This window comes from Pholis gunnellus (genome assembly GCF_910591455.1).
Source record: "Pholis gunnellus genome assembly, chromosome: 5".
NCBI classification, from domain to species: Eukaryota; Metazoa; Chordata; class Actinopteri; order Perciformes; family Pholidae; genus Pholis; species Pholis gunnellus.
The window spans coordinates 7,325,786-7,342,998 of NC_136531.1; the positions used below are offsets into that span (position 1 = coordinate 7,325,786).

The 17,213-nt window shown below is 43.9% G+C and overlaps 1 protein-coding gene across 1 annotated transcript in view; it reads right to left on the bottom strand.

The window, feature by feature from the left end:
• mtnr1aa (melatonin receptor 1A a) overlaps positions 1-8,258 on the bottom strand; it is a gene marked incomplete at both ends in the record, with an annotated part of 34,786 nt that extends 26,528 nt beyond the window's left edge. The window contains one exon of the mRNA XM_079159707.1: positions 8,075-8,258. Coding sequence (XP_079015833.1) covers positions 8,075-8,258 — 184 coding nt within the window. The remainder of the gene's footprint in view (positions 1-8,074) is intronic.
• Between the last annotated feature and the right edge of the window lie 8,955 nt (positions 8,259-17,213).

Consider the following 17,213-nt stretch of genomic DNA (forward strand, 5'->3'; position numbering starts at 1 on the left):
CTGCGCAGAATGTAAACCAGGAAAAGAAAGAAACAGAAAACAGGTTTTCTCAGAGGAGAAATGTGGGGGAAACAAAGCGTACATTCTTATCATCCACACCGTGTATACAGCCTGCATTACTGCAGGCGGGCTGTGTGTGTACAGATAATCCGGACAATTTTAGAAAGTCATGAAATCGTCTAGAAGCTGAGGCCCCTTGGCAAGAGTAAGTCAAATGAGCGCTTGCTGCTGGCTCAATTCTTCTTTCTCAGAAGACCCCGGAAAGAGTCCCAATACCCAGCGAGACAAGGGGCCGCCTGCTAAGACTGCCGTCAGATATATTAAAAAACGGAAGATTGCAAATGATGATTGCTATTAATGTTACAAACAGTCTCCCAATGACGGAAGCAACAAACTGACACGACTAAAACGGCAATCAGTCTTTCTTAGAATATAGAATGTGAACGCAAGCCTTCCGCTTCTGTCACCGCATACCTGCTTCGCGTGACAGGCTCTCACCAATCTGCTGCCTTGATCTCCGCTATCACGTATACCGTCTAGAACACAAACCATTAACATCCGGGCCGCACAGTCCCAACAGCGTGGCCACAGCCCCGTGCATACATCAGCTAGCTAATTAGATCTGTGTGCAGGGGCGGACTGGGGGAAAACAGTGGCCCCGAAGTTACTGTCAGACCGGCCCACTCAATACACGGCGCGCTGCCCGCTCAATGCATCGCACGCATCGACCAGTCAGTGGCCTACTTGGAAAAATAGTCATACACTTAACATTATTTTTGATGATTACAAAGAAATTACATCATATATGGTTTTTTTTATAACATTTGGATCCTCCAACTTGCCTGGATGGACACATGTTCTATTGTAACACTCCAATGTAGGTATAGTTTGCTAGATGAATATGCTGAACTCTGGGCTAGTATCAGACGGTTATATGTATAACTACAGAGCCTTAAGGAATGAATGTCAGCCGAGAAAGACCTCACAATAAAGAAACTGGAATCAGAGGGTAGAATTAGTATGAACTATATTGTAGAACTGAACAGAACAGAACATACGATGGGGTGTGAACATCAGTGGTATCAGTAGTGTTGCATGCTGGGTGTGTGATTGTGTGTGTGTGTGTTTGTGTGTGTGTGTGTGTAGGGGTGTTGAAGGTGCATAACAAAACAATAAGCTAAGTAACAGAACCTAAACTAACTCTGCCGGCCCAGGTGCATTATAGTCACATGGTAATAAAAAACAATATCAGTATACTCATGTGTCATTATTACCTCACTACATGAGTAGTTTTTGCAGCAGCTCACTCTTTTCAGCTCCACCTTTAAAAGGACTTACGTTGTGGTGCCGGTGCCATGCTGCCTGCCGGCTCGCACTTAAAAAACGGCTTCGTCTGCGAGCAAGTGACGCAAGTGTTGAGTAGGCTAGAGTGATTGACATTTAACAACACCTAAAACAAAGTTAGACTGACGGAAGAGGTTAGATGAGTAAAGAAGATGGAAACCACGAGTGTGAATACAGATCGCGAGGAGTAGTATAAATGTCAATCAGTGATTATTGACTCTTTAGGTATTAGAGTCAATTTAACGTGTTCTGTGAAGCATAGATTATAGTCGGGGCCGGCTATAGGGAGGGCCTGTTGGTGATGGAGGTGGGCCGGTATTGGACCAGCCCAACCCCGTCGGCCTACCGGGGTATCCCCTATGGTCAGCCCACCCCTGTCTGTGTGTGATCTAATGTTTGAGTTTTTTAATCCTTGTGGAGCTCCAAAAAGCCCTCTTGACAGGAGGAAGAAAATCTGTACAAAGTAGATCTCCAAGCCAGGCGTAAGTAAAACGTGTACGTTTTTTTTCCCGTGTTTCAGGACACACAGGAACACTGAAAAGAAACAGCTGACTGCAAGTTATCAGGTGCAAAGCAGCCTCGTGGGCGCGAAAGCAGCTTCTACTTTTACGTGTCCTGGCTGACAGGGGGGCATTAACTAATCTATAGCTGGGAGTGAAGTGCCTCATGAGTTAAAGAAAGAAATCTTTTTCCTCTCCCACTCAATGTTCATTCATTCAGCTTGGGAGAACTATAAATGAATTGCAAAGCCACGACCTGCCTGCTGTCGTGGGTCCCCAATTAGTCTGTGTTTTTCACCCACTGTGCCCTTTTCCTTTCGGTTCTGACACCGTTAAGCTGCTCCACCACACTGTGCCGCTCCGATGATTATCACAGCAATCACCACAGACACCGACCAACCCAGTGAGCAGCTCGGACTCCCCGCGGCTTCGCATACCTGTTGGTAGGAATGACAGCGCGCCGAACGGCAGCCAAGTTTGGGCTTTATTTGAACAAAGTCCTCTGTTGCATTACTGTTCTCATTACCTTGTGTTTTTCTTCAAATTCTAATGGACTCCGGGATAAACTAACCCAATATTTCCATCGTGAGGAAAAGCACCAAATATGCGGCTGCTCTGAGATTGTGTTTGTTTTATTGAGAGTGTAATGTGATCGTGTCTTTGCAAAAAGAACATACAGTGGACACAGAGTGCCTCTCTAACCTGTGGCCTTTTTCCGTTATCGACGGCCCCTTAATGACTTGTGCTTTGAGGCCCACTTGAACTCTTGCCAAACACTGTTCGACTTTACACAAAAGCTGCCTCACACGCAAAAGGAGGGAAATGAAATGTCCCCTCCGTGTGTTTCATGACAAATAAAGACACTCTTTTCTTTAAAATCAGAAATTGTTTCTAATATGGTCCTCATCGAGTTACATCTACTCTCTCACTGTTGTCCTTCAGTCACAGTGGGTGAAACCGTAGCGGTGTCAGTGAAAGGGGGGCACAGCAGGGCCCACAAAGAGGCAGCGTGTCGTCAGAGGTGGGAACACATGACACTGACACCGCTGGCAGAGGAGACGCTACGCTGCGGAGTTCCACGACACCTGCAGACTTTTTTTAAAGGACACATGTAACAGAACTCTTCATCTTAGACTTTACGATGAAAAGTTGTTGTTTTTGCAGGGAACACATGGTTTCAGAAAGTACACAAAGTATTATTGCGTAAACACAGATGGTCACTGAGCAGGGCAAGTGCAATTAAGAAACTGTTATAGTTGGGGGACTAAACTGGGGGTGTTTAGAGGAAAAGGGACAACATACAGATGGCAAGGTGTTTTAGATCCAAGTGAAACATTAGGCAAAGGGACCGTAAACCAACTTTTTAAAGTAAATTTAAAGAGCCTTTATACGTGAGAGACATGAGTACTTTCTTTCCTTAAGCTCCAATCTGGCGTAACAAATTCAACCCAAGAAACTTCCCCAGATTGATCACCTCGCTCATGCAATATATATATATACACACAGATACCCTGATGAAGCCTGGTCTAAAGGATTAAAGTTTCTCACAAAACAAGTCTTTCAAATGGTTTCCCTCATGATGAAAACAAGACAGGATGCCGCCAACTCAACATCTACTACTACGTGCAACGTCTACAAAAGGGGATTTGTTTTCATTTCACAGTTATCTCTTTATTAAGCTCCACAGCGCTGAGCCAATTTCCATTTTCTTTTCAGAATCTACCCGACAAAGCCGATGGATATGTAGGAACCTAATTGGAGGCGCATGCAAATAGCACTTAACTCTGCATTAATGCATCAAAATATTCATTACAATGAGAGAAATAATACTGTAACCGATACCAGAGGAGTAATGAAGCCGCACAAAAGAAAAGGGATCAACTTTGTCGCGCTCAAAAAAAAACAAAAAACACAACCCGAACCTGCTGAATCAGCACACTGAGGCTTGTCGTTGTCTGTCACTTCAGACTGTGATTGGTACAGTAGGTAAGTTTAAACCTCCAGGTGCACATCTCTACAAAATACGTTTACCTCAAAACGTAACTCACGATGCAGTTTTGTTGCGAGGAGAAAGGGCTGACGCGTAAGTGGAAAAGAGCATAACGCCAGACTGCTGACACTCACAACCTTGCAGGGACGCTACACTGGCCATCACGGACGGCTCTATCGCATGAGAAGAAGCTAAGAGTGTCGTCCCGACAAAAAGAAATCCAGACAATCTACAGGAGGAAAAGGCATCACAAATCACCGCGACAGCATTCACACGTAGGGATGGGTATCGTTTGGGTTTTTTCCGATACCGGTGCTAAAACGATACTTTTAAAACGATACCGGTGTCTAAACGGTGCCTGAACCGATACTTTTTTTATTGCCAAGTCAAATTTAACAATATATTTAACTGTTTAAAGTATACTATACATATTAGTGCTGGGCAACGATTACAATTTTTAATCGCATGGAATTTTTGCGATTAATCTCATTGTTATGGCAAAGTTCAATAATTAATTCAAAGGTAGTGTATTGTGCACTTTTATTTTAAAACTACTGCTATATGAACAAAAGTGCAATAACATTTGGTTTGCAAACACTTTAAACAAATAAGGTTCTTTTTAACAGCAGTATTCCCTTTACACAGTAGCAGTTCTATCTCTTCACTATCTGTGCTCAGTGTGTGACTTCATGTGAAACGTTCCACTGCTGTGCAACAGGAATACAATGTTTCAGCACGTTTCATCTAAATGTGTGTCGTCTTCATGACAGAGCATGTGAATGCAGCTCTACTGTTCATCAATATAATGCTGTAACTCAGAGGTGATGATGGTTACCCAGCGATCAAAGAATAAAGACACACTTACGCACAATGTAGGTGTATTTTCCCTTTAACTCACGAGATGCAGGTAGCATGTTTTATACTTAATGTCAATTTAATTCATACTTTGTTGGCATCTTATTCTGAAAACCGGATGTTCCTCTGAAGAAACCGGATGTTGTCTCACGTTAAATCTTTCCGCTAACTTTCAAAGTCCTTCGCTCGCTCCCGATCTGTACCGTTTGAATGCGTTTACCGTGAATTTCAGCGTATAGGTCACTAACATGTAAGTGTCTGCTGAGTTGACCACGGAGACCTGAGTGTCTGCTGACTTTACCGCAGCGATGTCCAGTAGTCTCCATTCCTCCACCGCTGCCAGTGAGCAACGGACTTTCAAAATAAAAACAGCCACACTTTTGACCATTTACCTTTCGGCATTTTCTCTGTTAAAAGGTTGATGGCTAGCTAGCTGCTGTAGCTATACAAACGGTAGCTATCGTTACCTGCTGCCAGGACGGAGTCATCAGAGTAGTGTTAAAAAAAAGTATTTCAATCGGCTCAGGCACCGAAAAGAAGCACCGAAATCTGCGTTGCGTTTCGGTCCGGTAGGTATCGGTCGTATAAGTACCGGTTCCATATTGGCACCGGGTTTCGGTACCCAACCCTATTCACACGGGGCGCGGCCTACCGGCCATATGGTCAACAGCTTCTGTCACTATGTGGCTCATTTCATATCTCGATTAATAAAACAAATAAATGTAAAGCAAGTTTTCTGGTCATTCAATAAAGAGGCTATATGGTGAAGCCTCTTTTGGTTCACAATGACCTACTTGACCAATGCAAAGTACAGATTACTTTCTCATTTGATTAAGAACTTTAGTGCAAAAACTGTTTCAAGGGAAACAAAGACAAAAAGAATAGGCGACTTAATTGTGTTTTGCGTCATCGCTACGTGCTCAGGAAACCATTCCATTGACAGGCGATGGATTACCACACTGAATTATCCCCCAGCCCCTTTGGTCTTCTCTTCTGTAGTCATCAAGGGAAAGCTACATAACACACGCGTCACGTTCTATGAGCTATACGTCTCACTCTAGTCTAACAGGAAGCCAGTTGAGGCCGTCCCTTTTCCGGCATGAATTTGGAAAATGCCCTTATCTACAGCAGAACAGGTACATCTAATGTGATTTATTGGCACCGAGCTGGGCTCACAGCACTCGATGTGTTTCCAGCCGCGCAGCTCAAACCGCTCGGCGCGTGTTGTTGGCTTCACGTTCGCTCGCTCACCGCTGACGTCGGGGGTTTGGCCGCGCAGACACAAGCAGCGCTGCTGCCGCCTGCAGAACGTGAACACGAGGCCTGCCAGGTTCACCACTGAGTATATTTCCTTAGTCCTGCACTTATTTCACCCCCTTGTTGTTCAACTGCTGTGCAATCTCTTCACAGCTTTGGTTCATGCCAGGGAAATCTATCCCCACTTGAACAGATTCGATCTTATTCAGCAACAGGAAATGTGGTGGTTAAAACTCACTGCTGAAAGTTTAGATTCCCACAGATAAGGGCCAGTAAAACAAACAGTATAGCAGCCAGCCCGCCATCAAAACATTCCAGCAGTGGTGGAAGTTTTCTTTCTTTTTTTTTTAATGTCAATCAATATGTCTGCCAACTTGCATACAATGTGCCAATGGCTTGTCGAACAGAGAATTGTAAGAGCCTTAAGTTAGGCATGCACGTCTCTCAGAACTTTAAGTAGCGAATACGCTTCAAAGGCATCGACCTGAGGAACCGCGTCATCAGTCTGAGGACTTGTTAGTATTCATTCCCGGTTTTGCGCAAACACGATTAAGCTGAGTTATTTTTTTTCTTCTTTTTCCATCAGCGCCTCATTATCCCTCAAACGTTGGGACTTTTCCTCAGGACGCTTCGCCGGAATTCAGCGTGGCAAAAAAAGAGAAAAGAACATTTTATCATCAAATGAGCCCAATAAATAAATGGTGATTCCAGCTTGTAATGCTCAACCATGTGCAACATTTAAGCGTCGAATAGGCAGATAATATACGTCAGCAGCGTTACTTCAGCTGCATTATTACCCCCCTTACATTAGTCATGATTAAAAGTAACAACTTTAAAGTTTTACTAAATGTTTCTCTCCTCTTGTGCCATTTAACGTGAGTTAATAGCATGATTTATTTTCATTTTCAGAGACAAATTCTATTTCAAGACAGTTGTGTGTTGTGAGCAGCTCTATTACAAAAAACGTACCCAAATCCAGAGCAACTGCTGCAGAGCTGCATGTGAGTCTTTATCAAATGCTGATAATCGTAGAGCAATGCGAGCTTGCAGGAAATCATCTCCTTGTACAGATAACAGGTAATGTATCCCTCACTGGGGCTCTCCGCGTGATGGAAATCTATTCTGACCCCAACATTTCTGCAGGTGAGTGAAATGGTAATGTCAGGGGGGGGGGGGCATTTAGCAAATCGCCCGACCACAGCCTCCAGATGATGACAGCCGCGATACGTGGAGCTGCCGGGTGCACATCTCCGCGCGACAGGATTCCTCTTGGGTTTTTTTTCCCCCAGCATCGCTCCGTCCTCTCCGGCTATTGCTATTATTTTGCCACTTCCACCGAGCGAGACAAACACTGCGCGCGCAATTTAATCCACAGCCTATCATTTTAATGAAATCCACGGTGAAGTGGCGTGAATAACAAATATATTAAAATACATATATTTTTAAAAACAACACACGCACACACGTGACACACATTGACCTGGTAATACACTTTTCATGATGGAATTTAATCCCCTGGCTGGAGTAACATCGACGGGAGAAGCCCGGGGCAGCATTAGTGTAAGCAGCGCGCGGGGCTTTCCCCGCGGCTTCTGTCACATCGGGTCAATAATTATCGCGGAGAGAGTGTTTCTCCTCGCTTATTGCCGCAGCTCGGTGGAGGTCAGTGACATGACATCCAATCTGCTCCAGAAGTAGAGGTCGAGTTTGAAAACTGTCCATTGCGATACAAGCCCGAAAGCTGCTGTACAGTAACCGCACATTTCAGAGCAGAAGCTGTATGAGGATTTTTTTTTTATATTAAAGTGATACAACATGGGGTGGGGGTAAAACAACAACTCCCCCACTACGGGGTTTGTTGGCTATCGACGAGCTTATACCGCGAGCGCAGATGCATCTTTATGGGGGCTCGGATTTGTAAAGACCAGCTGGACAACCGTTGAAAATGTCAACAACAACAAACAAACTAAAAGAAGAAAAAAAAAATCATCACTCACAATAACACCCGTCTGTAAGCAACAGAATGTGTCTTTTAATAAAAAGCATTTAATAAAAAAAACACAATTTTAGTCTCAATCTATATAAGTTGTTTGTTTTGTTTCATGCCCCCCCCCGGACTTTGTCTCACCTGCGTTCCTGAGCTTCTTGTTTCGGTACACGGAGAAGATGACTAAGAGATTGCCCAGGATGTCGACTACGATGGTGAAGATGAGAAAGCATCCCAAAGTTGTGGAGACCCACGGCGGGCGGTTCAGGACGGTGTCACTGGGGTCTGTCGAGGAGCTGTTCAGGTGAGACCCATTTATAACCATTTCGCTGAACTTTCCCAACTGGCCCAAATTCAAACGTGCCTCGACTCCCCGAGGTCGTCTCCTAACGCCGGGATTTCGGAGACAGCCGGTGGTGGGATACTAAAGCCTCCCGTGGCTTTCTTCTTCATCCTTTCCACGCGCGCTTCTCCTCCTTTTTCTCCTTCTCTTCCTCCTTCTTCTTTTTCTTTTTCTTCCTCCCCCTTGCGTGGACTTCGCCCAGCTGCCGTGGATCAGCTCTGGTATTCTCGGTGTCACTCCTGCGCCCGTGTGCCATTCACTTTGTCGGTACGCATGTGTGACATGAAGCTGCCAATTTGCCAACCTTCCCAGCATGTGATCGAGCGGTCCGGAGAGGAGCGCTTTTATTTTGGAGGGAGAAATACTGCCGCCTGGTGGAAGAGAAGTGCAACAGCAGCGCGATGGCTCGGGAAGCGTCCTACTTCTTTTTCTTTTTTTCCCCCATTTACCGGATGCGTGTGTGTGCTCATTCATGGCTTTGTGTCGCTCGCTTTGCTCTATCTCTGCAGCCCATTCATTATAATCTGGAAGAATCATTCATGGTTTATCTGTGACCGGAAAAAGACCACATCTTACAGACGGCGCCATTGAGATAAAAGGAAACGTACATTTAACCTACATGTATGCATGCAGGTGATTGAAGGTGATTCGGTTTGAAGAATTTCCAGATTTAAATTTCCCAGATCGGGCACAATTTCTGCTTTGTCGATGTTGGCATTAGTGCTCAATGCTGTTTTACATATAATTTAACGTATCACTCTGAATAACGGAGGCTATTACTGGCTTCAGTGAATCCACACACTCTCCCACAAGGCACACTTATAATACATACTAACAACGTATGATTATAATGAATGGGCTGCAGAGTTTGAGCATCCCTGAGAATGTATGATGGAGTTTCTATAATATACAAAGAATAGACATTATGCTATTGTTAGTTAATGATGTTCATGAGAAATGGGTCACCCTCCCCCACCCACCCACACACACAGACTCTGCAGCCCATTCATGAGATGTCTCAGAAATTATGTTTTTTTTTTGCCATAATAAAATGTGAAAACTCTCATTAAAGGGTTACTTTTATTCTGTGAATTTGGGGATTTATATCCATCCATAGGTTTTATGGTATACAGCATTGCTTCTCAACCTTTCTGTCTTGTCGGTCCTTTAAAATGAAGCAATGTAAACTTGAATGACGTCGACAAAAGTGATTGTTTGAGTCCTTTTCTTCCAGAGGTCTATAAATGAAGTATGAATTAGCTCAGACTAAATGGACTTGGCTTGAGAAGTGGCGGGCGGCCGGTGCCCAGTTGCCCTGGAGCAACACAATGAACCCTTAACTGCTGCCCCATCACTCTGGAATCGCTCCACAACTACATACATGCGCGTGTCATGAAAATGAAAATAACAACAGAGTTGAAACGGTTGAATTTCCCCAAAAGGGATTATTAAAAAAAAAAGCTTCTGGAAAATCACAAAAGAAAAGCAGAGAACAGAGAAAAAAAATGAATCTAATTTTGTGTAGCAATAATTTTTCGGCTTTCCTCTCCTGTTATTTGTCTTGATATACATAAAGTATTGTAGTGAGCTTCTGCTAGAGCCTCTAGTCATTGACAGAGACCAATAAGTTGTCTCTCCCTCTAGTAGTCATGACATGAAAGTATTATTAGATTATAATGCTAAGCGAGACTTGTTTAGAGTCAAATGCATAATTTGCCTTTCTGTAATCAAATCTTTAAATAAATAAATAAAACTTGACGCATGTGTATTAATCTTGCGATCATCCCACACTTGCGGCTCATTTATCGAGAACACCATGAATGAGGATGCTTCTGTCGCATTCAGCTCTCTCTGTCATTCGTGCAGGTTTCACTGATTTTCAAATGCGGCTTAATTCAGTGATGAAGCCCTGACTTCATCCCCTTTCTGTGCCTCACAACGTTATTATGTTACGACTCAACAACATCCCAAAATCATCAGCCGAGCTAATCCCGAGCTGCCTTCTCCTTCCTTCGTCCTTCGACCTCGTAGCCTTGCGTCGTATCATTTTAGGACACAAAGAGCTCATTATTGGAAGAAGATTTGTGAATTGCATTCATGCAAAATAGGATCATTATCTCTCAGTCCATTCTTCTCACTGATTTTCTCAGCACACGCTGTATTCTTTAGTGCATAAAAACACGCACACACACACACACACGTTACAGAAAGCCCTGCTGTATGCCCAAAAAGGTAGATTAATTATGATTAAAGCAGTTAGTGAGAGAGTACAGCAGACATGACACAGTAACTGCGGTGCGGGAGAGAGAAAAGGGGAGAAAAGGAAGGCCATTACTTTTCCACGGTCATTTGCGGATGTTCAGTCATTTCCACTTCGCCTGATGATAAAAAAAAAAGCTTTTAGCAGCATCAGCAGAACAAGTGAGACATTTTCAGCTCCTTCATCAGAGCTGCAAATACTTAATTGTGGATATTCATTTGACTGGAAATGTATTTAATATCATGTCTGAGATAATTAACAGGGAATTGGTAATTGCTGCAATTAAACCGCATTGTCGGGCATTGTGGGAGTCTTCCCTCACGAATACTGCGGAGACTCCTGGCAACATGTACGTTAACACGTCACACTCTTGTCAAACAAACATTTACTGCGTCACTCGTTATTTATATATTTTGCATTTTGTCAAAGGGGATAAAACCTTGTTTGCACATGTGGAAACAGCAGCTAAGCTCCTGGCATGTGGGTGGGCAGTTCCCATGGCAGCAGCTGACTGATGTTTTGGGGCCAGCATTGCTAGGAAACACTCTCGTTAACTGCTGCCGACCGGGAGCGCACCGAGGCCCCCGGAGCCTTAGCTGTGATTCCCACTATTTCACCCTACCTTAGTTTATGTACTTAACTAACTAACGTAAGTTAAGTCAGATCTAGCTGACTACTACTAGTCTACTACTACTTTACTAACTAATGTAAGTTAAGTGACAAGCATAGTTCTTCTTTACGTAACAAACCTCCACAAGGAGCTTTGTTGCCTGAACAACAGGTTATGCATTGCAGGCGCTTGAGAAGGCGCACTGATCGCTCGTGCTGTTCGGACATTTTTTTAACAAGCCCACAGTACAGGGTGACACGAGAGTGGATTTTCACTTTCAAAAAAACTCCTGTTCCCGCGTTTATTCATAGTAACACTGCATATTTCAATATAGAACGGATATACTGTTATTATGATTTCCTGTTTGTCCCATGTCACTTCATAAAAAGTGGAATTGACTCTCACAGGAACCCTGTGACCCACGATACACAGACGTATGGACGTTACCCAAGCAAAAACGTTCAGTAATTAGTATGACCATATACATAAGTGCACAAGTTAAACCAAAAAAGAAGAATACATTCAGATTCATTCTTTATTGTCCTCTAGAGGACATTTGTTTTCACAGTCTGGACTCAGAAATAGAATAAAAAGCAACAATATAACAAGATTTCAGTGTGCCCAGGCCATATAGAGCAGTTATGGCTGATGGCACAAAACTCCACCCAAAGCCTGTTTTGTTTTTTTGCTGATTGGTTGTCTGTATCTGCGGCCAAAGGGGAGGAGGGTGAAGCATGGGTTGAGGGAGTAAACACTGGTATATAGTGATTTTCTAGCAAAAATGACTTGACTTTAAATCATGCACGGCAAAATGATTTCGTCCTGTAAATGCGTAGGCGATAGCTGAGGGTTCCTGTATCAACCCTGTCCACGAGTCCGGAGCCAGAGTCCGATGAATAATGGAAGCGGTTTATAAATCAGTCATTTTAGTTGTAGAGGAGCAAGCTGAGAACATGTAACCCATGCCGAGACAGGTAATAAACAGGCATCTGAGAGGAGGAGAGACGCTTTCAGGACAGCATGCAAGAGTTTATAGGGATTCAGGACAATGCTCCGGCACCGGACGCACCTATTAACGCTTGCTTTATGCCACATTGTCATTTGCTTCTTTAGTAGAACATGACAGGTAAAAAAGAAAAGATGAAACAGAAGGGCTATTTGTATTTTAAGCCGCTCGAGCTCCTTTGATATTAAAGTGAATTGAACTGACAAAGTAAAGGAGAAATGGAGGTCCATTAAAGCTTCTTCACTTTGTGAGCTGAATTAAAGAGACAATTAAAGAAGACAGAGCGAGAGAGAGAGAGAGAGAGAGAGACGGTGGGAGGAGATGTGCGGTACGTCAAACACAGACACGGGTTCAAGAGAGACGTGATGAGTTGTTATTTGGAAGGACGGGGGAGAAAAAAGAAAAAGGGAGAGTGGGAAAGAAGTGCTGTTTGTGGGGGAGGGAAAGGGCAGATGCACCCGTGATGAGGACAGGAGGGTGCCGAGAGGAACCCCCCACTACACACACACACACACACACACACACACACACACACACACACACACACACACACACACACACTCACTCTCTCTCGTTTGAGGGAACTGTCAGCAAAATGAAGGAGAGCAGACAGAAGTAATGTAATGAGTGTGGCCTCGACACAGCCCCGGCATGTCTCTGGTCTGCTTCACTGGTCATCACTACATCCCACAGAGAAACAAGAGTGTTTGCTTTTATCTGCCGTTTGCTCCCTCCTCCTCCTCCTCCTCCTCCTCCACCACCACTCGGCCGGTTGCCATGACAACAGCGGAGCTCCACCCAGGAAAGAGATGTGTATGCTGGTAGAAAGAGGATTATTGGGGTCAGCGTTCTCTGCGTGTGCACGTCTCTCTCTCTCACGCACGTGCACGCTTGTTTTCTTTCGGCACATGATTATGCACAAGCACACCGGCTAATACAGTAACTGGTTTACTTTAACATGAATGGAGCGGGACAATTGGCGTTTTGTGTTTGTTGTTGTTGCTAATTTAATGAATTTGCTTCCCCTGAGGAGTTAAACTGAAAGACTCATTTTCCACTGATTTGTCACTCATGGGTTTGTATTGATGTTGCGTTTGGGATTTGTATTATGTAAAACCAGAGATCAGGTTTCTCGGCTCCTTTAGAAGGGCTACTCCAGTGATTTACTATTGAATTTCCATAAAGAGGAGGGTCTTGCAAAAGACAAGAAAAAACTCCCAAAACACTGAATCCGACATTTCCCAATAATATATTGTTGTTAGACCCTCCCTGTCTAAGAAATGCCCACTTCTTAGTCTAAAAAATACACCATAAAAAAGGTGCAAATATAGCGAATCATAACACAAACAAAAAAGCATCACAGGAAATGCAATAAAAACAGGGATTTCAAGAAGTGATGAAACAGAGAGAGATGAAACTAAATGTCGAAACACTTTTCGGTAAAACCTTTTTTCAGCTTTGTGACACACATTTCCAAAGGGTTGGAAAAGGTTTACATCCCATACAAACACTCCTGCTTCACTCCTTCAACGTTTTATCTGAACAATTAAAAAAAATCACAAAAGTTGGAGTTTCATTATTTTGATTGGACAGCAAAAGATTGAAAACAAAGCTCAACCGACTCAACTAGCTTAATGTTCATTAGGAGCTCTGGTAGACACATTCACAGCTCACTCGTCGTCAGGCGGCTGCTCTCTCTCCGACTGCTCTCTCTCCGGCACTGAACTCTTCAATACACTGAGAAACATGAACAACTGGTTACTGGAGGTAAAAACGCTGCTCGAGGAGTTGGCAAATCTGAAATAGCCAAGTTGGCAAGTCTCCAAGCACAAGCCGATGCCCACCGGCCGCCCTTATGTCTGGATGATGATCTTCATGTCAAAAAGCGACCCGTTAATGAACTCCTCTTTTCTTCATCGTATGGCCTTTTTGCACCGTTCTTTTTGAAAAGATGGCCTACATCATTCCTCCTAATAATACCATCAGTGTTACATTTCAGCTGGAGTGTAGTAATTCTTGTAAAACAAAATGCAGCACGGCGGGAATGATCCCACATTGAGATACTTGACGCAGCTTAAATTTACATGACGGGAAAATTCGCCAATTTCCCGCCATTTGCTGCTTCTGTTGCAACCAGGCCGCGTCAACAAGCGTCTTTGTTTCCCCACAGTGGCCCAGGGTTCCTCCCTGTCTGCATTGTCTGTGGAGGACAATGTTGGGGCAGACAGACAGCTGTGGTGGGTCGATGTTAATATCTGCTCGAGGTCCCTTTGTGTCCATCAGACCTTTCTGGGTCTAAGGGGGGGGGGGGGCTCTTATTCTCATGAGTGACTGGGCAGATTTCACTTCTCAGACTTTCTGTAGACATGTTTAAACAGCACGATGGCTTCCTTTTAATCACCCTCACCGTTTCTCCCAGACACTTCTGTTTGATTGGACTTGATATTTGACGTATTTAATATTTACATTTTGTCTGAGGAACCTCAACCTGCGTCTATAAACAGTCTTGTGCACACATTCTGTGCAAACAGCGAATCATAATTAAAAAAAAACTAATAAAAAACTAATCTCGCCATCAGAAACTCTGGAAACACTGACTGCTTTAACTTTCTGCGTGAACAAGTTTTGCAAAGTACACGAATGGCATACATTGAAAAAAAAAAAAAAAAGGTAGTATATGAACCTGTTTTCTTTTTCATTTAAAAAAATGTGGCTGTTAAAGGCAGAAGACAGTATTATCGCTGGTAGACGGAGCAGTGTGGGGGGAAGTTTACATCATGTACTCACTGATCCATGAATCAGCTTATATGGCTGATTTGTGTTCCTTCGTTCAGCCAGAAGGATCCACTGAGTGAAATCATTTGATGAGACTCAGCGCGTCTCTCCCTGGGTCGTCGCTCCGCTGCTGTTGGCTCTCAGAGCCTCCCTCTGCTCCTGCGAGCGGTCGTGTGCAGCCATCTTGTGGTTCTCATACAGCATTACAGACTCGCAGGCAAGTAAAGAGCTAATAACCACAACCCCTGAAGCGGAACACCTCTTTTCCCCACAGTACTGCATTCGTGATTCCATAGTATGAATAATGCATTAATGAGTATGACAATTTTAATTTATTTAATGGAAGAACATCTGGTGCCATTTCCAGAGTTAATTGGATCCACCAAGCATGAGATTAAGCAGCACATGAATGCCCGCAAAGTGATTCGAATACCAACCGCTGCTGGAGTTTTGGTGTATCTGTTCGCAGGTTCGTTCCACATGTGAAATCCGAGCGCTGTTTCTGAAAATGGTTTTCATTCTGCAACCCGAACCGAGAAGGAATTGTCCATTCCCACTAATCGGTTTCAGTGACAAAACGCACAGATAGTCACAGGATCTAAATCGGTTCAAGACCAATTTGTTCTGCTTTTAAAACTTAAGATTTTATTTGGGTTTGGTCAAAATAAAGACACCTGACCAATGTGCAATGGGGATTGTGAAAACTTAATTTGCCTCATGCTGGTCCTCATGCTGCATGCAATGCTTATTTTAATTAGGAATTGTGTCCGAGGAAGAGTTGGATGAGAGGATGATTACAGTGAACGTGTAGCTGGACCCAGGAGACCGTTAGCTTCGTTAATGATACGGACTAGAAGGAGGGGAAACAGATAACAGGTAACTGGACTATTTGTTGGCTCAGACCAGTAACTTCTGGAGTGTCTGCTGGTTGACTGAAGTGACTATAGGCGTTTTGATATTAGGTGCGATTGATTCGTACCGTATCTGCAAACAGTAGGCCTACCCTAGTACACATGAACCGTACTCGAGACCACCTTTTCAAGTTCACTAACTGGACTTTGGAGTCGAGTGTACTCGGATCTGATTCCTCATGTGAAAGCCTCCTATGCATAGCTTCCAAAAAATGTGAACTGTTCCTTTAAACCTGCAGGCTTGACGGTTATTAGAGACTGAGAGATCGATGACACTTTATTAAAGTCTTACTAAGATGTATAACTGCAGATTAAAGGCTTATTATAAAGCGAGCCAGCCAGTAATCCATCAAGTCTGCTGCTAAAGCCCCCCACTGGATGTGTGCAATTTGAAAATGTCCAACTTCGATGTCCCCAAGTGGCACTATCACAAAAGACAGCAGCACCGCTATTTTCATAATGTGATTTTTGTAGACTCATGAGAGTACTCGGTTCATGGGAGAGAAAAATGTCTCATTTAATCATTGATGAATGAGTCGATCATATCAAAAGTTAGTGTGGTACCGAGATTTTATTCAGTGATTTAGTCACGTCGGTGTCACGATTCATCAGAGATAGGCTGAGGAGAGGTATGTCTCGACAATAGTCAGCCAAACACAGCAGATATGGAGTGACTCTGCGGCCATGTCTGAAGGTGAAAAGGCCACCTCTCACTGCCGAGCCCAGGAGGAAGAACAGTCGGTCCCACAGTGAGAAAAAAACAGAGCTCAGACTGTGCAGTGGTGCACCAGGCCCGGAGGTGCCGAGGTCATGTTAGTTTACCATCAGTGTGTGAGACAACCGGGGTTTCTTGATACAGGCAGCCGCAGGGAGTCAAAGAAAGGAGAGGTGACACGGAGCTGTCAAGACTGTACGGTGGCCTGGAGAGTTCACATGTTTATCACCATTAGCTACGGCTTCCCCTTAAGTTCTGACGCGTTGGCTTTGTTTAAATCAACGCATTCAGGAAGCATACAGTCCCCTTCAATTTCTTTTTTTACGATTTGGAATGTTGCAGTCTTAATGATGATAATTAATGACTTGATGAGTTCTCCCAGTCTCCCTCACTGGAAAACTAGCCCTACAGTGTGAGGCTGCATCCACAATGCAAACAGTTTAATCTCTTGTCTCTGCGCTCTGTGGCCGGTTCCTTTTCCCTCATGGTTCGGCTTTCACTCTGATGTGCTGTGGCATCTGTGAGACCTTACACAGACAGGTTTGTGCCTTTCTAAATCATGTCCAATCAATTGAATTGACCCCAGGTGGGCTGCAATCAGGGTGTCGAAACGTCTCAAAGGTGATCAAGAGAAACGAGACGCACCTGGGCTAAACGTCC